The sequence below is a fragment of the Cucumis melo genome, chromosome 12 (genome assembly GCF_025177605.1).
Source record: "Cucumis melo cultivar AY chromosome 12, USDA_Cmelo_AY_1.0, whole genome shotgun sequence".
Taxonomy (NCBI): domain Eukaryota; kingdom Viridiplantae; phylum Streptophyta; class Magnoliopsida; order Cucurbitales; family Cucurbitaceae; genus Cucumis; species Cucumis melo.
The window spans coordinates 5,084,600-5,112,595 of NC_066868.1; the positions used below are offsets into that span (position 1 = coordinate 5,084,600).

Genomic DNA, 27,996 nt, shown 5'->3' on the forward strand with positions numbered 1-27,996 from the left:
CAAAATCTATATTATGGCAAATTTCGAATATAGCTTAATAGAAAAGCCACAACTTTAAAAAACCTATGGTTCATTTGTCCACCCCATCACCCCATAATTGTTAAGACCCAGCAAAAAAAAATATATATAATAAAAGAAAATAAATTCTATATTATCAAATGGACAAAATTTCCAACTCAATCATATAGACAAGGTTCAACCTGTTTTGAGGTAGATAAAAGTGGCTTATATGTACAAAATTTTGCCGTAGACATTCTACAAAATTTATTACCTGCATCTGAAAACCTTAGCGAGCAAAATTTAATAATGCCTTGGACATTTCCTATCCATTTTATCTCTATCCTATCAACCAGAAAATGCAGAGAAATGAACAGAGAGGGAAAAGGCTAAAAGAATTTCACTATGCCTGAAATGATAATGGGAGGATTGATTTCAACTAGAGTTGCTTTGCCCTCTGATACTAACTGTGGTAAGGCATTAGCTTCTTTTGCTGCAACCCCTTCTCTAGTCCATAATGTCACATGTGGCCACTCATTTTTCGAAATCACTCTTTCATTCTCAATGCTGCCAAGGCGAGCTTCGAAGCCAGCCATTTTATCTGAGAAAAGTAGGGCTGTCAGCTCAACTGGAACTTCTTTGTTTTCAAAGATGCCGTAGTCAGCTACACCTTTAACGCCATGACTTCTCTTGTGTGCAAGTGTGACATGAGCTCCTTTAAGTTTATAGTCCTTGTAGTGTTCTTTAAGGAATGCTTCAATACGAGAATTTTTCTTGCCCAACTGTACAATAATGGTAGAAAATGTAAGGATTCACATAGTGGGACTAGTCTTATGCATATGATGAAACTACATATAAATAATGGACACAAAGTTAAATGGTTTTCTTCCATGAGCTTAATCGCATGATATCGGAGAAGATGATAAATAAAACTGAAAGAAAAGCGATAATGATAGATATTAGCAAATTTCCTATGACTTAACCCCCTGATGTCTTTCCAATGCCAGAAAACAAAACTTTCAGCAGTAAAAAAGTCTAGGCATATCCCCCGGCTGGTGTTTCCTCTGTCAACAAAACTCAGAAACCCAAAGTCATCTTTTCGTCTTCTGCTCCTACGCAAAAACATGTTGGGACCACATTATGCAAGCTTTCAATTGGTCTGTTATCTTCCCTATGGACATCACCCTCTTCTTGTCTACTACGCTTATATCATCCTTTCAAAGATAGAAGAGGAACTCTCTGGCATGGTTAGAGCTACTATTTGGCAGCTTTGGCTTGAACGCAACAAGGGGGTCTTCAACAACAACGTTCAACATTTTGAATCTTTTTTCGATCATGTTTTCTGGAAGGCTACTGCAGTCTTTTGATCATGTTTTACTTCTTTGCTTGCAAATTCGAGATATACATGCAGCTCTCTTGGTTTAGGGGCTTCTTTCCCACTCTTATTAGTTGAAGTCTAGGGATATATCAAGTTTTAACAACAAAATTTTCAGTGTATTTTTCTATGATGATTATTCTTTTTCCTCCCACATTATCTTTATCCACTCTGTTTCAGTAATAGACTATGCAACTGTGCGAGATACTTCAATTAACGTGCAGCAGTCAGTTAGAAAAACGGGAGGATACTTTAGAAGCTAGTTTAGCAAACTTAACAGAGAAGGAAGTATAGAAAATTAAATATACTATATCCCATCAGCTTAAGTTTTTTGATTTAGTTGAAGTTTAACAACGTATTATAGAAGAGAAGTCTTGTGTTCATAATCACTCATTAGGTCATGGACCAATTCCAAATGAGTGAAAGGGAGTATTAAGAGTGAGTATTTATAAAAGACTAACTATACCATAACCTATGAGCTAGTTTTAGCTTTGGGTCTCCGTGATAGTTTTAAAAAAAATAAATTAATTAGCATTCATGTTGAAAAAACATCCATGGGCCAGCTGGTGGTGGGAACCAGAGTGGCTCGTACACATATCCACTTACAGTGCCAAGAACATTTTGGATCTCCTGAACAGGAAGACTGACAGCAGCAAATACTATGGCCCCAGACTTCCTCCTCTCTGTAATAGGGCTTTTATAGTCACCTTCCGAAATCTTCTTTAGTTGCTCCAACACATCTTGAACAGCAGACTCAAATGGAACCTGAATAATTAATATCGATTATTTAATTAAGGTCTAGATCAAAAAATGGTTAACATGGCAACTAGCGTTGCCAAAACTTGCACCTTTAGGTCCATGACACCCATTGTACTTCAGCATTTCAATTTTTAAAAGATGAGCATTGTTTTATTGTTAGTATTATGAATAGTTGGTGAAATCTTAGTAAAAGAAATGATAAGAGAAAAATCAAACTATACAATAAAGGAAATTAACTCCCAAAGTTCAAATTTTGTGGTGTTTGAAATTTAGCTGAAATTTAAGGTTATCAAACAATAGTTTAACTCAAAAATATAAAATAAAATAGAAGTTTTTTAAAGCTTAACAAATGTTTGATACAAACTAAAGTGAGTTTGAAGAATGGACAACCTAGTTGAGATGTCCGGGTGCGTGCATCTACTGATCTCTAGATTCTTATGCTCATTGTATAATCCTCTTGTACTTTGAGCTTTTGTTTCATTATTAATATTAATAAAAGAGACTCGTTTCCTTTTAAAAAAATGAAAAAAAAAATTGATCTTCTAAATAGAAGTAAAATGCACCTGAATAGCATTGAGATACTCAGTGTTGCTAAACAAAGTTTCTCGCAATTGCTTTTCCCATTTAGCCCATTCTTTCGCGTAGGAACCTTTGGTGGAGTCCACCCTGCAAAAAATTCCAGACAAATGCATAAGAGGCGGCTGACAAGAGAACACATTGCAGATTATCTATTGATAGTCCTATGCTAGAACCTCCCAGTCAACAAAGTTGATGTAAGGTATCTCCTTACAATGTATTGATATATCAAAAATGAAAATAGCACTAAGAATTTAAAAAACTAACAGCCTACAAACGACTCTCTGCAAGAAACTTCTTGAAAACCAAAAGAATAAGAATGAAAACTACAGCCGAACTTTTCCATACTCCTCTCGCCCTCTCAGAGTTGACAACTAAATGGTCCCCAGATATAACATTCACCCATCCCTCCTCCTCACGTAACAGACTTGTCTCTCCCTCATTTACTTGGTCTTACCCTTACCATTCTTCCTCTGATATTGGTATATTACTGGCGGCCTAACAGTTAAACAATAACAATAATATCCATGAATACTTGAACAAGCCACCAACCTTCCATGTCTACTAGTATGGAGCTTATACAGACTTATTCCTTCCTCTAAGATAGACTTCAAATCATCAGGTAAAGGATTCCTGCAGTCCAAGAACAACAAAATATCAGATGTACAAACTGCAAAAACCATCTCAATATTTTGCATTGGAAAAAGAAAACTAAAAACAGTGCAATTTGTCATATAAACTTTAAATCGATAAAATAAAGATGCTAGTTACACTGATTTAAGAGAGATCATTAAAGCAAAATGGCTCAGGGTGGAAACGTTTTCGTGAAAAGACCACATGTAAAAAATATGATTACATTTTGATCTTATGAAATTTCTAGAAAATAGGTTGGCTCTTCATGGTATATATTTTGTTTCCCTGTTCTTTAATTTTAATTTGTTTTTAAAAACAATAATTGGAAATGAGAAGACAACCAAAGAAAGAAAACTTAAGAAGGATTTTAATAATGGAAAAGGAAAAAAATAATCACAATAAGTATTCATCATTAAGACAAGGGTGAAACTTCAAAGAGATTCTAACATATAGGAAAGAAATAATGAGAAACAAGACCATTGCTAAGGATTAGTTCTTTTACCTATCAGGTTTCAGCAATGGCATCTTAACCAAAGATCCAAAACGATCAATAAGTTCACCTTCAAACTCTCTGCGACTCTGAAAATTACCATTTGAGAAAAATAATCAAGATACTAAAAGTGAGCCCTGGAATGATAAGAAGCAACGAGAAGTGTTCACACCTTGCCGTCATAAAGGTGATAAAACATTAGTAGGACATAACCTGCATTTGGGGATGCCTTGTCGAGATTTCCCTTCAAAATTACAGATCATTATCAAAATCATTAGAAATAGAGTAATCTAATCAATGATGAAAGAGGCACTTCTACAGTTTGAAATATCAACATAGAGTGCATACTGGATGGTTAACTCTTTGCAGCACACGGAACATGAAGACAGCCAGAGCGTCAAGAGAGAAGGGGTTAGAATCAGTTCCTGCACATTCAGTGACCATAAATGAGAATTATTGTGACTGTGGATGGTAAGTAACCAAAACAACAGTTTCCAGCAAACACATATTATGATGTCATTAGGCGCAATCCTCTTTTAACAACACCATTCACTACAGAATTTTGAACATAACCTCCCTAATGCCATGAAAAAAACACTATTGGAAGAGACAATGAGTTGGAAGCTGAGGCTTAGAGACAATTGTTTTCTTCCAGAGTTGTTCCTGATTTTCTTGACTTTCCTTTATATTCACATCACTCATGCTGTCCATAATTTCCTTTTATTACATGAGCATAATTTAGTATAGCGGCCCTCAGGTATCTTCTCTTTCCTTTCTCTTCACGGTTTATATGTGTCTGAGCATGTGTTACAAGAAAAAGCCAACCTTTAAGGCATCACTAATTTTCTTTAATTTTTTTCCTTTATTATCTGGTTTCTCTCTCCAAGATCTACTTCCCCCCGTTTCCTATTCCAGAAAAAAGAATTTCCATTATACCACAGCATATTTTTATTTTAGTTCATTTTTATACTTCAGACGTTTACAAAATTTAGTAGGAAGTCCTCAAAAAACCATTGCAGAACTGTCTAAGAGGCTGGAAACTTATTAAATTATTACCAGAACCATCAATTTATTTATGATTCATGTGAATCGTTTCTCAATTCTCCTCACAAGTTCAAGTTCAAATGCCTGAATTCCATCCAGGTTTAAAATCAGCTTTTATCAAAGCCATCCGCATAAAGTTTTTTAGAAGGAAATTGTTGATTCCATTGGTGAATGAGAAAAGCCATCAGTATATAACAGTATTAGTATGGTCCACAAACTTGCTGTCAATAAAGCAAGTTTCAAACAATTAAAAGAAAACTTGTCCCCACATATCATTAAACAAGGAACTGAACGTTATAAGCATCCAAATGACAATAACCTTCAGAATCAGGTATGACTGGAACTGCAGAGGCTCTTGTGCTACGACACATATCTTCAATCTGCACAAATTTAGCAGTTCCCGATAAGTAGTTCAAAAGAAATAAAGTCCAAAAACAGAACATCCTTAGAAACTAACACGACCTTTTGGCCTCTCCCATCAAAAAGATAGATGGGGCTCTTTTTGAAAATTGAAGCAATAATAACGTACTACTAGAAAATGCTGATCTTTTTTTAAAGGAATACAAAATATAGCAGAAAATAAGACATTTGATCGTGATTGACATATCTTGTGTTTAAACAATCAATTCTATAAGAAAGTAAAGCAACAAATATATTGAAATGTCAAAATCAAAAAAGTTAACTAAGTTGTAACATATGCTAAATTCAATCAATTGGATAGCTTTTTAAAATTCCTTTACGAAAATGTGATATTTAAGTTATAACAAAAGTGGCCTATCAATAAAATTCTGAAATAGATTCAATTTTCCTATTCCAAGGTGCAGATTTGATTGCAAGGACTAAGGTCCTTCAGGTTGAAGATGTGATCAAAGTGGCCTTAACAGGTTCATTCACAAGCTGTAAATATGAAATAGGGTATAACATCAATAGTGTAATGTTTGAGCATAGCACCAGAATGGACAATAAATAATTTGGAAATGCATTATGCTAATGAAGAAATGGTCCAGTTACATGCACCGAAGATGTTATATGAATAAATTGGGTCATAATTAGGTATATCAACTACCAAGTTTGATAACAGCTTTAATAAGTTTCTTCTGAATGAAACAATGCTCATGTAAAACTGAAAAGAAATTGCAAGGGACGGAAGGATTAGGATGACAAGAAAAGAACCAAAAGAAATTCTCCAACATTAAAAGCAATGCTATCCCCACAAGTTACATGACTAGAAAATTCTTATGGTCGGCCACATATAAAGAAGGAACCTGAGTATCAACTAGAACATTCTAAGGACTCAGGACATCTTTCTTCTGGAAATTCTCTTTTTGCCTCATCAAAGTCAGGTTCCAATTGAAATATGAAAAGAAAGAATTTTGCTAAGATCTTCCCACGTTACCTCAAGCCATTTCCGAAGTATTTTATCTGGAAGAAAAAATCAAAGAAGATTATGGCTAAACGTTCCTTAAAAGCCCAAAATTTAGATGATCAAGTACCTGTTTCGTTCGAGGAAAATAGTGCTCTTTCTCTCTCATTAGCTTATTCCAACAGCTCCAAGCTGTTTGTAGAGGTTAATCCTGAATTATTGGAATTTAGTTGCATCCAAATTCAAGCCCCAACCCGTTCTTCTAAGTCATTTTCTCATCATCCCCACTTTATCCAGTTTAAGTACTTTGAGTTCTCTTTGCCTAACTCCGAGGTAAAATTTTTGAAGGGCCCTCCCAGTAAAACCCCTCTCATTCAATCCAACAAGAAGTGTGAGCCTTCTTTCGAATCCCCTTTCAGCGTTAGTAGAGAGAAATTGGAGCATTTGGATAGGTCAATCGAACTTGAAAGTCAGAAACATTTTGAGCTTCTAGAAATAGACTCAATGTCCTGTTCCAATGTGAGGAAGAGCCAAGATCCACAAATTTTCCTTCTGTTGCTTGTTCTTGTCCCCGGTCTTGCGAAATACTAGACTATTTAAAATCAATAGTTGCTGACTACGAAATTATTCTAATTTGATTCTTCAGCTGTTTCATGTATTTCTCCTCAATGTTAGACCAACTTCAAGCTTTCTTGGATTTCCCTTCATATAGGTGGAAAGTAAATTCTTCACGCCGATGCTAAATAGTGGAAGACTTTTTCAAGCTTCCTTTGGATTCTGGTTAATTTAGCTAGGCAGTTTTGAGACAGCCGGTTGCATCTTCTTGCAAGTTTTTAGTTTCAAACTAGTTCTTTATGAGAGGATTTTGCATTATGCTTTGTATTTAGATTTCTTCGGATATGGTTTTGTTTAGTTTCATCTCTTCTATTTGGAATTTGGTTTTTAGCTTTTGTTGTAGCTGTAGACTGAATTTTCTCTTTTCTCTTGTTCTTAGTATAATACTCTTGTACTTTGAGTTTAAGGCTCTTTTATTAATAATAATTTAAGAGGCTTATCTCCGTTTAAAAAAAAAATCTGAAGTCTCATTTTCAAATAAAAAGTTGGTAATGGAGATAGAGATAAAATGCTAAGAGCCTAACATGAGACACTTCATTTTATATTCCTCCTGCTTTGTTCACTGAATCAATTTACTATTTAGAGTAAAGAACAGGAACATTACTTGTCTCCACACTTCTTCATTTGGTGCATTTTTGTCTGCAAGCATTATGGAGTATGGCTTTTTCCTACGCTCATCAGCAACCTTCTGCCAATATCTTCCTGTACATGTTAAATATATAAGAAACAAGTTAAATTGTTCAAAATTATTTCTAACACTCTCAATCAAGCATTTTGGGCGTTAGAAAAATGCAATCTCCTGAATTACATTCTTCCAAATCCAAAAGCGCCTATCCGTATTTTCAATGCAATACATCCATATTCTCTTAAAAAGAAAAAAAAAAATGCAATACATCCAGATCCATATCGTCTCTCTATTTTTAAACATTAATGATATTGAGAATCATTTCCTCTTCAAAAAAAAACTGCAATACATCCATATTCCCACTAGCTTCAAGAAGATAAAGCAAGCTTAGAATGACCAAAGAAATTAGGAAGTTAGAATGAAATACAAATTAAACACCTTGAGAAGGCCCAAAAACCCAATCCTGGAACCTGTAGGCTATACATTTTTCTCTTGACAATTTAAAAAAAAAAAAAAGTCAAACTTCTAAAAGCTAAGAAGCTTTATAAAAAATTAAATTAAATTAAATTAAATTTTAACTTCATTTTGAACTGGTGTGAACATTTACAGCCTTTTAACAACTGAACTTCCCTTGTTACAAATTGAGAAACTTTTTTACACCCTTCAATTGAGTCCTTCTGTACCTCACTAGATCATTTCATTCAAAGAAATAAAAAAATCTATCGAACTGAAAGATAAATACAAACCCTACTGTAGAAATCTATCAAACCCTTGATTTAGCGTTTCAATGCTTCTTACTAATTAAGCCTTCATGCTTTCTGGAGTTAACCAGTAGAAAGAATTATACTTACAATTAAGCAGAGCATTTTCAAATAGAAAGAAAGGCTCTGTGAAGACAATTAATGCCAAAAGAGTAACAACCTATTTGGGATTAAAGTAAATTTGATAGTCAAAGTTAGGTCTTACTCTTGGTGACAGTTCTTCTTCCTTCCTTTACCTCTTTCTTTTTTTGGTTGTGTGTGTGTGTGTTGGGGGAACATCGGAAATTGCTAGCTTAGAATCTGTGAAGAGTCAAGTAATACCTTTAATCAGATCACCCATTAGAGTATTGACTGGTCGATCATCTCCAAGTGCTCCTGGAGCATTCAGTATCTCTCTGCAAAGAGCAGACTTTGCACAGCCTGGGATTCCTGTAAATTGAGGTACAAAGCAGCATATAGAAGTGAACTATAAAAAATCTATAACCAGAAAATTTGATAAAACCATAAAAAATGATGCATATACATTAGGGAAGATCTATGTATTTCATATACCATACCAAGCAAAAGTTAACTGAATGCCAAAATGTGTAATGCATCTGAGAGCCACGTCAAGATCCAAAACAACAGCATCTTGTAAGAGTCAAAATGCAATAAAAGGGATTTTCACATTAAAACAATAAATTTATTTGTAAACCTCAATGGGATACAGTGTAACAACTGAACTGTAGCTTTATAATTGGAGGATGTGGGAAAATGACAACCAACAATAAATGTATTCGTTTTGTTCAAACTGCATTCAACCTGTACTTTAATGTCTTCATATGAAGAGATTAAATATTGCAGAAACGTCAAATGGGGTAGAATAGTTCTCTTAATTCTTTTACCACAAATTAAAAGTACTAGACAGCATACCCGTACAACTGTTATATGCTTAAAAAAAGTCCACATCTTGAGCCCGATTCTCTTTGGCATAGGATCATCCTGAGCAAGCATGGTTCCCATCCTTTTGAGTGGATTACGAGAGGGGTTAAAGGCACTTTCTGAAATCCTTGGAAGGATATTCCAATCGAGCTCCCTACTTAGTCTCGATTTGTCTCTTGTTTTGTGGGGGATGGTAAGGACACCTTTTTCTGAGAGGATTTTCTTTGTTCTGTTTATCCACACTTGTATCATCTTTTCTTGTCCAAAAACTGTACTATCTCAGAGCTTTTGGTGAGATTTGAGAATTCTGTAACTTTTTCATTCGGGTTTTATCATAACTTGACCAATACGGAAACGACGGATGTGGCCTCTCTTCTTTCCGAGGGGCTCTCTGTTAGAGAGGGGAGGAAAGATTCTCGTGTTTGGATTCATAATCCTAGCGGGGGATTTTTTTGTAAATCTTTGTTTGGGCTGTTGGTGGATCCCGCTCCCCCTAAGGAGTTGGTCTTTAATGTGGTTTGGAGGACTAAGGTTCCAAAGAAAGTTAGGTTTATCGAGCAGGTCTTGCTTGGTTGGGTTAACACGGTCTAGAGACTTGTCGGGAGGACTTCGTTTGTCGAGCCTTTTTGTTGTTTGTTGTGTCAAATGGCGGACGAAGATCTTGATCACCTTTTTTGGGATTTCCATTTTGCGAGGTCAATGTGGTGCTCCTTCCTTCGGGAGTTTGGCGTTAGCTTTGTTGGCTTGAAGAGCGTTAGAGCGACGATTGAGGAGTTCCTTCTCCATCCGCCTTTCAATGAAAAAGGTGGATTTTTATGGCGTGCTGGGGTATGCTCTATTATTTGGAATATGGGGTGAGAGGAATGATAGTGTCTAGGGGTAGAGAGGAGTCATAGTAGTCATAATGAGATTTGGTTGTTGACTAGATTTCACGTGTCTCTTTGGGCTTTGGTTTCGAAGAACTTTCGTAACTATTCTATAGCCCCTTATTCATTTTTTTATGAAATTTGGAAAAGTCCAAATTCTTGAAAAAGGGTCGAAATGCAAATGAACGTGGATACAAGAAGAACTAAGTTCAGGCAACCTTATCTTAGCATGGAAAAAATGCATACTCTTAAATCACCAATTGACCCAAAAGCTTAAGCTAATAGGTGAAGGTAAACCTAATATTATATCATCTAACACACAAATGCATATTGTGTATATTATGGAAATATGAAGTTCCTCCACCAAGATATTACCTAGCTTAAGAAATTTAGAAATGAAAAAAATCAACCACAAAAATCTTCAAAACATTGGAAAAAAACAAAGCCTAGCCAATTAGCCAAATAATAACCTGGAAAAAACACAATTAGACCCTCTGCTTTTGGGACAGCATCCTTCCCAGAGAGCATTGGACTTGATGGTGCTGCTTCCTGCTCCTTCTGAAGATCACCCTCTTCGTCCATTCCTTCCTCGACAATGGCCAAGAAATCTTCTGCTCTAACTAAATTTCCAGCAGATCCGATAAGAGCCTGATTCTGAGGACTGCGTTTAGCATATTGTTCAAGAAAAGGTTCGGCTTCACTAAGATAGGTAGCCGACGACAGTTGTTTATTTCCATACTTCCTCCTTATGTATACAGCCCTATCAAGTTAAAAGTATATCATCAACTTCATTATTTTTTCCTGTGAAGTACCTACAATTCTAGTGGAACAAGAAAGCAGCTCAAGAACAAATAATTGTATACTTACCATTCGTCAAGCATCTTGCTGAGCTCCCTTTGTTTTCCGGCTGATGTACCCCACAGCTTCATTTGCCTACATTATTAAAATAAAGTATACAGAAGAGAACACACGCTCAACAGTAATACTAATATAATAATGAATGTTTAGACAAAATACCGTAATGCACTAAAGAAATTCCAAGTCCTTTTCAACACTTCTAAACTCTTACTATTAATTTCAATTCAAATTTCTCAAATATCAGCACAAAAACTTAAAGAAAGAATTGGAAAAAGTTCTACAAGAGGAGGGTCATCAATTAGTCCATGAATGGAAGTTTTGTTTGCCTCATCCCCAAGATTAGGTCAAAGATTTTAGACCTATTAGCCCCATTATCCTTTATAACATCACTTGGCCTGAATGATTTAGGGAAGTTCTCCATAGACCCTAGGAATATCATGAGCCTTTGTGGTATGGAGAAAAATTATGGATGAAGTCCTTGTCGTGAACTAGACTAATAAAGATTATAAGAATTTGAAGTTGGAGGGTTTGATATTTAAGATCAAATTTGTGAAAGGCTGTGAATTATGACCAACAGATTCAATTTTGCGAAAGCTTGAAGCAAGACTGGTGCAGAAGTAAAGTTATCTTGCACCGGTTCTTGGTTTTCGCTAATGGCGACTAGGGTTTCATCACCACTCTCTGATACCATACTGAAAAGAAAGAAGACAAAACACAATGTATATGTGGAAAACCCTAATATGAGGAGAAAAAACCACGATAGAAGCCTTTCTTATTATTTCCTAATTAATCCAAAATTTACAAGGGGGAAGAATAAATATACACTACAATAAGCCCTAACAAACAAGGAAATAGAACAAGAGTACAATAAACTACAAAAATACCCTTGAGGCTATGAACGTTTAACTGGCCCCTTATTTTCAACAGTTTACAATTCCCTCCCTCAACTATAGATTCATTTTCTAAATATAAGTGTATGGAATGCCTATCCTCATCAAATCAATTGATCATACCTCAAGTAATAGGCCTTGTATGCAACTGGACCTTCTTTGAAGAGAATTGATAAGCCGTTACGAATCAAAAAAGTCCGCAGCTAAGAAAGAAATATAAATAGTTCAGACTATTTAATTATTAATAGCAATCACAAAAAAAAAAAAAAAAAAGTACACGTACACCTAAACAATTCATGTTCAATTCAGTCTCCACATTCACCTAATTCCAACCTAACCCCAACATGCGATGCTCTGAAGCTTGTTGATTTAATATCTCAGATTTTAGACCTAATGATTCTTGATTAAATCAAAGAGCGTGACACTATACACATCTAAAAATTAGGATCACTAAATCAATCAATTAGGGTTTTAAAAACTAAAAAATGGAAGGCTTGTGACGTTTACACCCCCAAAAAGAGGGCACATAAATGACCAATATCTATTGAACCGAAATTGTTTTTTCGAAAGGGGAGGGGAGCCATATTGTGAACAACAAAACTTGCCCAATATGAAACGAACATGGAAGGAATAAAAGAAAAAAAGCCTACAAGAAAGTCCTCCCCTTGTATGGGGTAAACTACTTCCTTCTTATACTTTTAAGATAACTTAAATTATACAAATTAAAGCAAAATTACCTTATACGTAAGAAATTTCAGTTTTATCATCAGATTGGAATCTTCATCGGCAAATCCATCTCTTCCTAAGGTCCCATTGCCTTCAGTGTCCATCAAATTGCTTTTACTTTTCACTAATCCAGCAGCCTTGTCCTTATTTTCTTTGAATAAATTGATGTCAACAAAAAAGCCTGGGAACACATGAAACTGTGAGTAAAAAGACTTATATACAGTTCAGAGCAATCAAAGATCTCGATACAGCATATCTTCTTTTCTCTTTCTTTTTTATTTTCATTTTATTTCTTCTTAAAGAAACAATTTTTTACTAAAGAGGATGAAGATGTTACAATATTGAAGCTAACTTGAAGAGTTCACGAAGTGCAAATGAGGAAAGAGGAAATTGGGAAAGACTTGATTCCTATTACTTTTTTATAAAACAGAAAATTTTCTTCGATAGAATGAAATAAGGGGCAGAGCCCAAACACCCAAAGGTGATTACAGAAAAAGATGCCAGTGAGAGACAAGATAAGAGGGACTTGAAAGCTTAAAAGGGTTCTAATTTCTGCACCAGTACTACGCAGTAGAAATAACCAAATCCATAAAGAAGTCAAAACTAGAAAAAATTTATTCTATTACTTCTTCCACCAAAAATCAGTCCAGCTATAGACTCCACTCACATGTACATTATCAAACTCCTCATGTACTAAGAAACTTGTCTCAAAAGTCCTATCTCCTTATCCATGTTTCCCTATGACAAGCGACCAAACGCCTGAAAAAAGTAATTCTAAACAGTTCTCACGAACTCACAACTCCAAAGAATGTGCTTCAAGTTTTCCTCTGCCTTCCAACCGAGAATGCAGCAAGGCGGACCAACTAACAAGGATATATTTCCCTCACAAGCTGATCCAAAGTGTAAATTATTCCATGTAAAACTTGCTAGGCAAAGAACTTAACTTTTTTAGGAATCTTAATCCTCTAGAGAGCAGAAACTCACTTGAGGGAGAAGTATCAAGAAGGCTACAAAAAAAAGAGTTACATGAGAATTCCTCATTGGGATTGGGAATCGACACCCTGACATCCTTTCTCCCTTGTCTAAAGACGACCCCCTCAAGCAAGACCACAAGAGAGGTCACATCCCTTGCTTTCCTATTCTTCCTCTTAAAGCAAAGATGATTAAGATAAACACAAGTAAAACTACTCCTCCATAACTATGGTGTGGAGTAAATCATAGAAAATTTGAAGACAAACTCCCAGCTCGAATTGTGCTGATTTGATTAAATTTAAATCCTGGATAGTGTTCTCTATCCTCTATTTATGTTGACTAGTCTTGCAATGATATTTATGAAAGAATTGAAAATAAAAATTAAATGAAGTGTTTCATTTTTTTTAAAGGGATACGAGCCTCTTTATTAATATAAACTTGTTCTACTTTTGTTAAAATAAAATATGTATAATGTAATATAAATCATATGATTTTGTAAATTATTGATCCTACATAATTGATAACTAAAAAACACGTATTCATTAAATTAATAAATAATGTTTGAGATTTAATTTAATATAGTAGGAAAGTAAAGTATTTTTATGGTCTATAAATATATTTTGAAACACATTTTGAACAATTGTTCAAATTGGAATACAATTTTGAATTTGCTACTGAATACATCCATTATTGGAAACATGATATACAACTTTGTTTTCCATTAGGTCCCTTGTTTTCAAATTCATGTTACCAAATCAAAAATCGAGCGAAATCTAAGCTTTCAAGATTGTGTCAAATAGTTCTCTAAGCCTTTGAAGTTGGACTGAATAGGTCTCTAAAGTTCAAGAGGTTTAAAGGTGTCTATTAGATCTATGGACTTTAACAAATTTTGTAATTTTGTCAAACTTGTCTCTGACATATTTGAAATTTTTGAAAACTCATGGACTTCTTAGACACAAAGTTCACAAACCATAACCATTCGATTTTGTTTTTAATAGATTTGTGACTTGTACAATTCCAAGTCTGATAGAGACCTATTACTGATTGATGCAAAATTTGATTGATTGAAAATTTTAAATCTTAGTAGAATTTTTCAAAGTTCAAGAAGTTATAAGTATACAAGGCACATAACCCTAAAATTTCAAAAGACTACACTTATAACTTAGCCCTATATAAATTGCTCTACGTTTCTTACTTTTCTTTTGCCCACCACTGGTAGGCTTTCTCTTCTTGATCTTACTAGAAATGTTTCTACCATTAATGAAATTTTCGTTTGGGTTCAATTTTTCCCCTGCTAAAGCACAATATCAACTAATAATAAAGATAACAAACCAGAGTAAAACATTAGATTTAGGGATCATGATCATCATCTACAAAGGTGTGAAGAGAATGCCTAATATATTTTGAATCAGAGTAGTTGAAATCTAAAGAGAACAGAATTCGCATTAAAGGTTGGCTATTACCTCGATATAGTGGCCACAAACCTGGCTTGTGCCTGAAACATGTTCATCACATTTGGCACAATTAACAAAATCATGACAGTGGCTCAAATACCAACAGAAACATATATTTTGAACACTGGAAATAAAAACAGAGAGCAAGTCCCGAGCAGTACCTCATTTCTTTTTGATATCGCCGAAAAGCAGAGTCGCTGTGAACATGAATGACCATTTTATAGAAAAGGTTGTCATTTGATATGGAAGCAACTTTGTGGAAATTATGATAGCATTTGAAGGCAGCTGGAAGACGTCTTTCTCTCATTAGACGAATCATTTCCTGAACAGATTAGATGTACTTCATGATCAATTCATTTGGAGGAGAGCTGAAAGATGCTAATAAAAAACGTAGCAAGTCCAAATGAATAATTTATAAAAACAGAGGAAGAGGGAATGATGTTTCATTTCCACCAAAAAAATCATCAAAAGGAATTTCAAAATAACCAACACATGAGAAAGTGATGGGGTAAACAGTTCTGAAATGATCTGGAGTAGATAAAGCAACACTTGTATTAAGAGAAAACACGAATACAGATAAAAATTCATTTTCCTAACATGAAGCGACAACTAACCTGTAATTTGGAGGTCGAAAAATCAGCCGGGTTCACTTGTAAGAATTTTGATAAAACAGATCTGTCTGCATTTCTTGAGTGGGAATCACCGTACCAGTCAGAATGGTCAGGGCAAAAGGCGGTACCAACGTTTTGAAGAAGTGCTTTTATTTGCTGCAGTTGTATTTTACAGAAGCAAAGAAAAGAGTAAAAAAATGATAGCTAACAGGTGAAAATCATTCCAATTTTTTTAGATAAGAAACATTTCATTGAATAAATGAAATAGAGGAAGACCCCGAGCACCTAAAGGTGATTACAAAGAGATTTCCAATTGGAAACTAAATAAGAAAGACTAAAGTTCTTAAAATGGTGCCAATTTTGATCCATTTCAATGAAAATCATTCCATTTCTGTTCCAATAAGACACAAAGTGAAAAATCAACAAACCAAACCATTGTATTTCATGCCAAGGAATTTTTGTTACCTGTTTCTCATCCGACCTATTTGCAGCACAAATTTCCCTCAGGCTTGGTCCTAAATCAAGTCCACCTAAGACAAAACAGGGTATAAAACAATAAATGAAGGTTGCCAACGGAAAAGCATCGAAAAATAAAAACAACGGTAGCAAAACCATACCTCCTTCGTTGTCCGGCACAGCAGGAAATTCTTCCAATACTTTCTGCATGTGTTTTGAACTCTCATGGCTCACCATACGGGCTACAAGACCCTCAAGAATTTCACCCTGCACTTTTATATGATCTTTTGATCCTGCACATCAATTCCAGGTGACAATCATCATCAATTTCTCAACTGATTTAACACAAAGTGAGTAAACACTGAAGAGTCCACAAAATAAGAAGATTATACTTTATAAGGAACACGCAAGAAAGTAGGAACAAGTTGTTAACGTCCATGGCTGCAAGTCATAGAATAGTAGAACAGGGGTAAACCAAAGAGACTAATTCATTGAACGGATTTGTTCAATGGGATGGGACTTTAACTTTGACAAAAGGTCTCAAAAGAAAACAGGGTATATAGGAATACCAATTGGAAAAAGGAGAACATCAGCTAACAACTGTACCTGACTAGAAACTAACAAAAACTATACCTGGTACAGATATTTCTGCAACTTCGTCAAGAGCCTTACATACTGAAGTCGCGGTTCCTTCTTCACATAGGGCATCAAATGCAGCAAAAAAAGATGTCACCGACTTCCTTCGGAAGTTAGAAAAGAAAAGGATCAAGAGCCAGAAGATACTTGTTTAACATTAACGTATGTTGACACTACAACATTTTGAAAAAAAGTACGATACATAATTTTTTCAAAGTAAACCATCCGAGTTTAAAAGAGAAATCACTTGAGCACTCAAGTCATATAATCAAAATCAAATCTGCACAAAAATTAAACAAAAGCAGAGACGTAGCTGCATGCAAGAAAAACGTGGAATTCTGGATGATACACACACATTTAATAAAGCGCTAAATGTTAATGATGAATAAAATAACCCTCAGACAATTCACTGCTGCCAAGTAAGACACGATCTTAAAATATCTTCAGTCATTATTTTGTGACACAAAAAAAGGATGAAGCACAGGTTAATGTAGCATTTCAATGTCAAAAATCTGAGAACCATGGAAGGTTTTACAAGTTCAGCAACCGTAAGATATCATCACCTTTCTTGAAACAGAATCCTTAATTTAATTTTCCATGTCGTGCAAAAGTTAGAACTTACATGACATCTATATATATAAAAGAAAAAAATGTGAATGAGTTGTAGAGACTCGGAAAAAATTGGTCATACCAAGTATATTAAATGAAGTTACGGGTCATCACCTGCTTGAAAATAACCAAACATGATTAGTTGGTAAGCGCCAGTTTCTACAAAAAGCTATTATTTCTGCAGTTGAATAGAACTTTGGCTTTCCCTTGCCCAATTCTGTAACTGCTGTAACTACCACTGCACGATATGAAAATAATAACTTCAATGGAAATATAACTGACTAATGTTGAAAAGAGTAAGCATAAGTTTGATTGGAGGGCAGGAAGAATGTTAAGAGAAATATTATATATAAAAACTCAAAAATCAAATAGAACAGCCTAATGATTGACAATATATAGAAAAAAAAGGGACGCTCTCCAGTTTCAGATCTACAGTCATACAAAAGATAACTAAACAGAATTAAGGGAAAAAATCTTCAGTGAGAATTCCACCGTATCAGATGAAAGATTGCCCATACAATTCCTTCTGGCACTGCCTCTTAAGTAAATCCAATAACAATTAGTACAAGTTGAATATATAAATATTTTGGAGCTCCTTCTGAATTTAAGACGAAAGAGTAATAAATTAATAGTTCAAAAGTTCTTTGAAAAGGAAACAAAAAAATTAAACATTCAAATTGATATACCATAATCCTCTCGTGGTCGCTGGCCATGATCTCCCAAAACAGCAGTTACCAACTCCATTGATATGCACATGCGGTTACTCTAAAAGAAGAAGGTAACAAGATGGTTTGAGTACTGCCAGGAGATGTGAAATGACAAAACAAATATAAACATGTTCAAAACTCTAATAGCATTTTATTTTTCATGGGCACCCATCCTTTAATAGAGAAAAATGGAAGAAACAAAAGAACGTAAACAAAAAATAGCCACAACAAAAAGAACCAAACATAAAACTTGCAATATAAACAAAAATGGAGCATCAATCAGCAAGAAAGAAGGCAATAAAAAGATGCAAGGATCAAGGCTAAAAACTTTAGATAACAAAATCAGTATTTTTTCTAATGTTAATAATACCTGAAGGAAATCATTGAATTCTGCCTGCTTTTTTGCTGCTTCAGCTCCCCAAGCCTCTCGAAACATCCTTCCCAGAACAAAGACACCAACAGCAGTGTAGCTGAAAGCAAAATCTTATTCAGAAAAGCTTTGAAAACATTGTGAAATAGAATGCAAACAGTAACAAGTTTCAAAAAGAAGTCTGAATTTATGGCATCCTCCTCTTTTGATACAAAAAAATACAAATGAAATAACAATGATAGCAAATGATATTGAAGGTAGTAGGAGACGAGCAGAACAGTTACATGCAATGACCATTTGTAAATATCTTTATTCAAGAAAAAATACCAAAAAGATGACTACCACTTCAAATTCAATTCCGTACTGGCTTTATCAAAATGGATTTAGGCAAATCAGCATACAATACACCTTCAAAAGAATTAAAAAGAAAAGGCATATATCAGCAGCATACATATTCCCGAAGCTGTTTTTTGCATATGCTCCACCTTCATGGCCAGCGTACATAAACAATGACCCTGAGTGCTTTAGTGAAACCTGTAGAAATTTCCAAGTTGAATAACCTAATAACTTCATAACTTATTGAATTCATAATGCAATCAATATACTTTTACCATTAGAGACAATAACCAGAAGCCAAGAACTGGGGTGAGGTGGGGTGGGGGGTGCAGTTTATGCCACAAAAACCATTTTACCTACTAGTTTGTTACATAATCTATGAAATCTTTCACAGAAAGATATGAATTTATCATGAAATAGTAAACGTGATCCTTCCAACCTAGAAGAAAACCATATATTAGACTTACAAGTACTTTTTTAGAACTCAGGACACGGTTGTAACAAATCTTGTACAAGAAAGGTAGTAGTATGGACCCACTTTTGCCGTAGAAGCATAAAAATTAGAAAAAATGAGTAGTTACCAAAAGAACACCCAAATTGAATCGACGTCCAAATTGTTCAAGACACGATACAAGACACGGCAAGGACCTACTTTGAAACTAAAATGCTATCGTTGAAAGCTAAGAAGCACGGACACGGATACAAGACACGAATACGACACGACATGGGCACGGCGACAGATCATATTTTAAAAATCTAGGACTTGACACGGCAAGGACACGTTTATTAAAATGATCATTTTTGAAATATATATATCATTTTTATAGTAAAAGAAAATTCATAGTTAATGAATTGTTGCATTTATATGCTTAAAAGACTTAATTTGATGTATTCCATGCTCAAAAGTTATTATTATTGTCATATATGTGTCTTTTTAGTCTACTCAACGAGTGTTCTATGCATGTCTAATACATTTGTTGCACTAGCAATCGTCCAATAGGTGTTCACCAAGTGTCAGAGTGTTCAAGTGTCCAACACGAACACAGACACGCTATCTAAACTGAAGTGTCCGTGCTTCTTAGATCGAAAGTTTAAAATTTATAATGGAGAGTGAATGGCATTAAATACTGCATAGTAACTCCATCATAAATGAAATATTAAGCACCATAAGCATTACCGCATTCTTGACAAAAGTTTCAGGTAATTCTCCATACCTCCAACGTAGCCAAGCCTTTTGATACCATCTCTATCATCCTGGTTCTAATCTGACATGAAATCATATACACATTAAAAAAACCCCAAATAATTGATGATGAAATAAATATCAATCTCATAAAAAAAACAATAAATTAATTCTAATCACCTTAGGAAAAGAAAAAAGGAAACGAGTCTCTTTCTTGAGATAATGAATTGAGACAATATATAGTAAAAATATTAAATAATAATACAATGAAGGGACAAAATATGAATCCTAGGAATCAATGAGTATACACGGACATCTCAACTAGGTTAACATCCCCTTAGCACTCTCATCATCTCAAATACAAAAAGCTAGCTGGCACCTCTAGGGATCAAAACCTAGCTAGAACCAAACCATACAAAAGTTTAGACAGTACAAAAATTGAAAGCCGTTAGAATTAGCAGGCTTGTTGTACATTGAAAGCCCGAGGGTTTGTTGAGATTTTATAGTGTCCTAATTATCTTTTATTATTTTATTTTGGCTTCTACAGCCTATAAATAAATGTTCCCTTTATCATTATGAGATATAGAAAAATAATAAGAAAATAGCATCATGGTTTTTCTCCCTGTTCTAAGGTTTCCACGTAAAACCAATGTTTGTTCTTCTCTTTTCTTTTTTCAATATGGTACCAGAGCAAGGTGTCGATGAAACCTTAGAAGGTAAAACACTTGCTAGAAACCAAACAGAGTAGACAACCGCCATCAATGCCACCGTCGATGCTCGTATTGGTGCTGCTATGGATGAATGGTTTCGAAGTCTTCAGACAACGCTGGCCACCCTGAACCCATTGTTTTCTCCATCGTGCGCGCCTCTATGTGCCGCCAAAGCTGCACATGTTGCTATCGCCGGAGACCTCCGAACCTGCCCATCTCGTTTAGAAGGCGCCAACCAACCCATCCCTGCCACCCTTGGCTTCATCCACAGCCGTTAATGCCTCCCACACGCCGCTTTATGTTCTGCCATCTACCTCCGTCGAGCCACCGCCGCTTCTGCAATCCAACCTATATGCCTTGCCATCCACTGACTCTGTTCCAAACCCTAGCAATCAACCCGAGGTTGGGCATCCTCAAATCTACTCAACATTTGAAGTTGGAGAGTCTTTGACACATTCCAATAGGAACGCGTCAACCTCTTCTTCTTTTAAGTATATAGCTCACCAGCAAATAGAAAGGCTTCAACAGCAGATTGCGGCAATTGAGGCTACATTAGAGGCAACATCCAACACTCTTGGTCATTGTCTTCATGCATCTTTACCGGTATATTATGAGAATCCAATAACCTCGTTCCTCTCCTTATGTGACTAATACAGAGACACAGTCTACAAGGTATTTTTCAGCGGAAAAATTGAACAACAATGACTATTTCTTCTAATCTCAATCAGTGAAAATGGTTCTTGAAGGGCGGCATAAATTCGGTTTTCTGACAGGGGAAATACTTCGTCCTCTGCCTGGAGACCCTCAGGAATGGTACTGGAAGGGAGAGGATTCTCTTCTTCAATCTACATTGATCAATAGCATGGAGCCACAAATTGGTAAACCTTTACTCTATGTTGCAACTGCTAAAGATATTTAGGACACAACCCAGAAATTGTATTCCAAACGTCAAAATACCTCTCGTCTATGTACAATACTTCAAATTTGAAGAGATTGACAGGATATAACATTTCTTGTTGGTCTTAACTTTAAGTTTGATATAGTTCGTGGGTGTCTACTAAGCCAGAGACCGATTTCCTCCTTGATGGAGGTCTTTTCTGGAATTCGTCTTAAGGAGGATCGTACAAATGCTATGAATATTTCGACCATCTCGGCTATTGACTCCGCTACTTTAAGCGCGAGATCCTCTACCAGTGGCAGTGAAAAGAACAATGGGAAACTAGTTCCTCTGTGATCATTGTAAGAAATAATGGCATACCAAAGAGCAATATTGGAAGTTACATGGTCGTCCTCCATGAGGTAAAAAACGACCTTCCAACGACAAATAGAACACTGGACGGGTATATGTGAGCCAGTCTGGTGGATCTTCTCAACCACCTGATCTACATGAGAGTCAGGTCAATCCCAGTCCTAATACTCTAGGTGCCATTGTGCAATTAGGTATTCCTTAGTCCTCCAGTCTTATTAGTATTAATGGGAAGAAACCATGGATTCTGGATTCTTGAGCCATAAACCATTTGACTGGTTCCTCTTAATTGTTTGTGTCCTATGTTCCATGTGTTGGTAACGAAACAATTAAGATTGCAGACGGCTCCTTGGCCCCCATTGTTAGGAAAGAGAAGATTTCTCTTTGTGCAAGGCTCTCCTTACATCATGTGTTGCATATGCCAAAATTTCTTATAATCTGTTATCTATAAGCAAGATTACTCATGATCTAAACTGCAAAGCAACATTCTTACCTGATTATCTCTATTTAGGATTTGAGCTTGGGGAGGATGATTGGCACTGCCCGACATAGTAAGAGACTCTACCTTCTTGATGATGACATCTCTTCTAGTAGCATTACTAGGACTAGTCTTTTATCTTCTTATTTTACTACTCCTGAACAAAATTGTATGTTGTGGCATTTCCGTCTAGGCCACCCTAATTTTCAATATATGAAACATTTATTTCCTCATTTCCATCTAGGCCACCCTAATTTTCAAGAGTGAAAGGATGAGTTTTTTTTTACATTTACGGCCCAACTTGAGGGGAAGTGTTAGAATTAGCGGGCTTATTGTACGTTGAAAGCCCGAGGGTTTGTTGAGATTTTATAGTGTCCTAATTATCTTTTATTATTTTATTTTGGCTTCTACAGCCTATAAATAAATGTTCCCTGTATCATTTATGAGATATAGAAAAATAATAAGAAAATAACATTGTGGTTTTTCTACTTGTTCTAGGGTTTCCACGTAAAACCGGTGTTTGTTCTTCCCTTTTTTTTTTTTCAATAAAAGCTAATACAGAGACAAATAATTGATTACAACCAGCAATACAAAACCAAACAAGACCCATCCAAACAAGTCTATGAAGGAGGGAAAATGAATGCCTTCCATCACCTTATCAAAACTTATAAGTTTAAAATTGTCCAATAATGACCGCATTAACCTTCTTTGTTTTCCAAGAAGGAAAGGCCTATTAATTGTGGTGGTATGATGCACGTTTCACAAAGACAAAGGTCCAATAGAGGCCAAAAGAAAAGTAAAAGGTTCGTAAGAGAATTTCCCCATCCATTTGTCCACAAAAAAATAAGAAACCGTGCTCCCATTTTTCTAAAGGACTACAAAAGGGAAAGCAAGGGGTAAACAAGATAGTTTATTTAAAGAACCCATGAAACTAACTATACAAAAAGGGGTTCCAACTCAAAATAATAAGACTTTGAAAGTAATTACAAGATTCTTTGGAAACTTAACTGACATCCAAAATAGAAGCATTAACCTTAGCGATTGGCTAAACCTCCTCCTAAGATCTCTCCATATCACTAAAACTCTATTATTTCTCTCGGACCAAAGCCCCAAAAGCTGTGAAGAAACCAACCTACCACAAAATTCAACCCTTATAGGCATATGCAAAAGAACCTCCTAGTTAATGATGGGAGGTCTACTTGGTCTAGTTGTCAGTGGGAAGGTTTCTGGTTTATGGTAAGTTATGGTCCCAACGGACACCCTAAAAACTTGGAACAGGTCTTTGGCGATATCAGATTAAGAAACAAGATCTCCTAGGAAAAAGAAATTCTTAGATGGGCTTGAAGAAGCTAGGCCTCCAAGTTAAGTTCTTATGTAGGAGTCGGAGAGATCGGCTTTATGCTATAATAATGCAAGGAACACATCAAAATAGCCTGACAAGAGGACCCTGAAGCCAAAATCAAACCCAAGGTAATTAACTCTTTGATGCATAATCTGCCAAACAAAAAGCTTAAATTTCTTTGGAATTTTAAAGATAGTCATTTGACGAACAGAACTAGCAAAACAACGAACGAAGAACCTACAGGAGAAGCCTTCGAAGGGCAAGGAGTCCAAAGGCAGATTTAACCCCTAAAAGGGTTGATGGAGTAGTCCACAAGAAAAGATAACAAAGCTATGACATTGTCGTTTCCCTAATTGTCAACAGACGATGGAAACCCAAGGAAGGTGAGAAGGTGCACTCAACAGGGCGAAGCCTATATTTGGTAATAATAACCTTGTACCATAACGTGTCATAATCATGATGGATTTGCTTAAGCCATTTAACCAAAAAGGCCTTATTTCTCGCTCTTACATTGTCTATGCCTAATCCTAGGTCCAACAGCCCACACACCACCTCCAAATTAATGAGATGTGGGCCTTTCCTCTTGTCAACCTTTTCCCACAAGAAATCCCTCATCAACTTCTCCAAAATCTTGCCAACCACATTGGGGATTAGAGGGCGAGTCTCTAAAGCTCAGGGAAGACCTAAATAGGAAAGGTGCCAAACTATTTATTATTAGATCTTATTGGGTTTTTTTTCCCCCTTTTTTTCTTTTTTTAGAAAAGGATACAAATTGTTACATTAAGAAAATGAAAAGAGACTACTGCTTAAAGATACAAGAAGAAACAAAAAAGGAACAAATCAAAGAAATAACAAAATAGGAACATGTTCAAAGCAAATTATCAAGAAACAAAGATAAAACACTTAAGATTGTTCTAAAACAGAAATCCATCAACAATAAATATCTTGAATTGTAAGCCTAACAAAAGATTTGGAGAGACAGCACGAAGAGGCTGCCTTAAATGGACCGAACCAAACCAAACAACAGGACTTTGGAAGAACTTTCGAAGATAAGTTGATTTATTCGGACCGAATCAAAACAAACAACAGAACTTTGGAAGAACTTTTGAAGATAAGTTGATTTATTTCCAGTGATTGTCTCTAGGAATGAACACAAATCATGAGTGAACACAGCTAACACATCAAAAGTCAAGCTGTCACCCTTGTTCAATCCCTTAGGTAGAGACTGAGTAAAGTTTCAATGCTGGAGGTATTTCCTTGGGATAAACAACATCAACTGGGAAATTTATAGCAGATCCTTTGGTTTTTCCCTTTCCTTCAGTCAATGTTACTTGGATATGAGCCAAGTATTTTGCTTGTTCTCAAGAAAGGTTAACAGTACTTCAATAACCATGTCGGTCCCCTCATTTTCCACCCTTATAGTTGAAGATACGCGAACAATTTGTGAAGTCACGTCAATCCAACAATCAACCTTGAAGAAGTCAGATCGGAAAGTACAGGCTAAAGGATCAGAGAGAGAGTGACAAGGAATAGATCCAACCTGAATGCCAATTTTAGTTTCCTCCTCCTTCCTTCAGAAGACGAACTCACTTTGGATCAGGAAGAGATCACACCATACAAAGACAACATGGAGTGAATACTCTAAGTCTAGGACAAGTGAGGAACGACGAGAGAGACAACAACTCTTGAGAAAACCAAACTAATATTGAAGAGATCAAATAAAAGCGTCCAACACTTTTGAGAATATGAATACTCGAAAGAAGATGTGGTTGAGACATTCCTCATCCTTTTTTATTTGAAGGAAACAAGACTTTTCATTGATAAATGAAAAGAGGCTAGTGTTAAAAATACACGATACCCAAAAGCATAAAAGAGAAATAAGATAATAGAGACTAAAAAACTTAAATGGAGAGAATAAAAATGTTCAAATACAATCAAATGTCTTGAATATAAGAATTAGCATAAAGCTTTGATGAAGAATGCCAGGACGAGTGTAGAAGATAAGGAGAACCCAAAACATCCATCCATCGAAATGGAATGCCTCGAAAAATCTTCTGTCTACACTGTGGGCCAAACTCAAGGCACATAGGGGGAGAAATCCAAAGACCAATGCTTAGAAGCAGGGGAATGAAGCATAAGTTTTCCAAACAAACTGCCCAAAAAGGAATACTACAAGGCTTGCAACAATATAGCAATATCCAAAAGACTTGCACCTTCGGTGATAATACTAAGACAAGCAAACCTAGTGCTGAACTCCCAAGGTTGTAGCAAACTTAGGCCTGCCAGAAAAAGTTGAAGTCCCCCCAAAACACCGAGGTTCAAGACAATAGGATGAACTCCAACCAAAGAAATGAGAGATTCTTGTCCATGAAACATATTACACATACTGAAGGCCTAGTCCATAGATACCTATTCTTCCTCTGCGAAACTTCATTTGAATTAAGACTTCCATTAAGCAATATCCAAACAATAAGATTAATTTTCTTGGGGCTTTTCAACTTCCATAATGATTTGAACAGACGATTGGGCATCAAAGAAGAAGAGGAAGGAAAAATTTTTTAGAGACTTAATCAATAAAAAAACGGATGATTCAAGGGACCAAATTTGGGCATCGTCACACGAATATAGTGAGATTTTAGAGAGGCAAGAAGAAAGAGACTGAAAAAACAACCATGTCATCTTTCAATGCTCGTCTGAGAGAGAAACTCCATGAAGATGTTGATAAATCCCAACAAGAGCTAACAGCCACATTTGTTAGTGGGGAGATATTAAAAAGCCTTGGGAACCTGTATTTTAAAGAAACACCATTGACCCAAAAGCTGCAGCAAAATTTGCCCAATGACCCAAAGGTGATAGTCAAGAGATTCACAAACAAGTACACAACTGCAAGCATGCACCTAGAAACACATACCCAAACAAGCCAATGACATTGTGAATGGGAAAAACATCTTGGAGGTAGAATAATGTCAAGCTAAGTAAAAAATTCAGTGCAATGAAGCAAATCAAGAGTCCAAGTGTAACTTCAAAATGAAACACAGAGAATAAAGAAATACCTCCTGATCCGACTTCTCATTCTCAAATTTTGGGTAGAACGTTGCTCTTATTTGCGCCTGTGTGTAAGTGGAGTTATCCACAATAAATTTTTCAATCTGATTGCTCTTGAATAATTGACTCAAGCCAACGGCGCCACCCTGTACTGCCAGTCCCGCATTACTCCCTTTGTTTTCAGTTGACGTTCCATTGGTTGGTGCTTTTTCACCTTCAATCACTGCAGCCCCACTGGTTGTTCCATACGCTTTTGGTTTCCAAATTGCTCTATGAGCAAGTCCAGGGATGGCCTGATTTGTCAGCTGGGCATTTCCAAACTGTGCACTAGAAGTAAGAACGTGAGATTGATCACTTTCAGTGACCCTCAATTTTCCGAGTGCATTAGTAACAACTTCCACTGCAGCCTCTGACTCTGTAGGACTTTTGTCAACCTTTGCCTTCTCTTTCCACTTCTGTTCTCCACGGCCACCCCTTCGCTGCAAATAAAGATCAAACTCAACATAGATAATCCCGAAGATAAAATTCTAATTACATGTTATCGATGCCTTGAGACATAAGCAATAGAATTGAAGTGTTTCATATACAGTAAGCGTATAATAAAAAACACGAATTACCATCGCCGCATCCTTTTTACGTGCTAGCATTGTAAAAACATTAATCACGAAACGTTGAAAATAGATAAGAAATGACAAAATCAAACCCCGTCCATCCTCAACATCAACAGAGAACAGACTGCCGAATTCAAAACGAGAAAGTTACGAACATCAAAACCATTAATGAAAACAAATTGAGATACCCAGATACAAAAATGGACATCTCATCACAGGCACGTAAATTTACAGCCAAATTCATCAAACAAAACAATGGGTACCTGATTGTAAGGCATGACGAATCGAGAATCACAAGAAAGGAGAAAAGGGGAGGAAGTTAAAGGTGCGAGAGTGAGAGAGCGTGGTAAGATAAAGTGGGAAAGAGGGTGGCAAATGAAGGGGAAGACCTTGTAAGACGAAGAAAAAGGAGGGTGAGGAAGAATTTTAGCATAGAAAATTCTCTGCAACGCCGACATTCAAGTGTAATCGCTATATGAATATCGTTATAGAGAGAGAAAAACGAAGACGGCCGAGAAGTGAGAGCTCCTTCCACCACCCGGCTTGCGCTAAAGCTTGGTGTGTGTCTTGGGACAAATAACCATGTGAAAAGTCCAACTAGCCCCAAAATTGAAAAAAGAAAGCATTTTGTTTTCGATTCTTCCCTTCTCCAATCGCGCGCGGCTGCACATCAAACATCCACGACTGACGACGAGGATTTGTTGATGAAAATTTTGTTTGAAAAGATTATA

General features: G+C 35.9%; 1 protein-coding gene across 3 annotated transcripts; it reads right to left on the reverse strand.

The window, feature by feature from the left end:
• Positions 1-127: 127 nt before the first annotated feature.
• LOC103501711 (tRNA ligase 1) lies at positions 128-27,960 on the reverse strand. 3 transcript variants are annotated; one of them, XM_008465390.3, is made up of 28 exons: positions 27,529-27,960; positions 27,272-27,389; positions 26,663-27,133; positions 19,865-19,915; positions 18,766-18,848; positions 18,315-18,414; positions 17,924-18,002; positions 17,352-17,475; positions 16,626-16,732; positions 16,154-16,285; positions 16,002-16,066; positions 15,540-15,692; positions 15,087-15,247; positions 14,935-14,966; positions 12,511-12,680; positions 11,897-11,976; positions 10,893-10,958; positions 10,496-10,785; positions 8,560-8,667; positions 7,457-7,554; positions 5,194-5,254; positions 4,179-4,255; positions 4,003-4,074; positions 3,843-3,919; positions 3,260-3,340; positions 2,695-2,797; positions 1,979-2,137; positions 128-779 (listed from the first exon to the last, which is right to left on the reverse strand). In XM_008465390.3, exons 2-28 carry the CDS (start codon positions 27,299-27,301, stop codon positions 387-389), a joined length of 3,423 nt encoding a protein of 1,140 aa, XP_008463612.2. In that variant the 5' UTR covers positions 27,302-27,389; positions 27,529-27,960; the 3' UTR covers positions 128-386. The 3 variants fall into 3 exon arrangements, with proteins under 3 accessions (XP_008463612.2, XP_008463605.2, XP_008463621.2); XM_008465383.3 differs by lacking the exon at positions 27,272-27,389 and having other exon boundaries at positions 27,529-27,959; XM_008465399.3 differs by lacking the exons at positions 27,272-27,389; positions 27,529-27,960 and having other exon boundaries at positions 19,865-19,910; positions 26,663-26,828.
• Positions 27,961-27,996: the final 36 nt, after the last annotated feature.

What these genes read in the sequence shown, in the direction of transcription:
- LOC103501711 (XM_008465383.3), bottom strand. Translation starts at nt 27,723, where the DNA reads ATGTCGGCGTTGCAGAGAATTTTCTATGCTAAAATTCTTCCTCACCCT. An exon ending in TGTGCCGGACAACGAAGGAG is followed by an intron (nt 16,067 to 16,153) that starts GTATGGTTTTGC and finishes GTTTTGTCTTAG; the next exon opens with GTGGACTTGATTTAGGACCA. An exon ending in AGCAAGATGCTTGACGAATG is followed by an intron (nt 10,786 to 10,892) that starts GTAAGTATACAA and finishes TTAACTTGATAG; the next exon opens with GGCTGTATACATAAGGAGGA.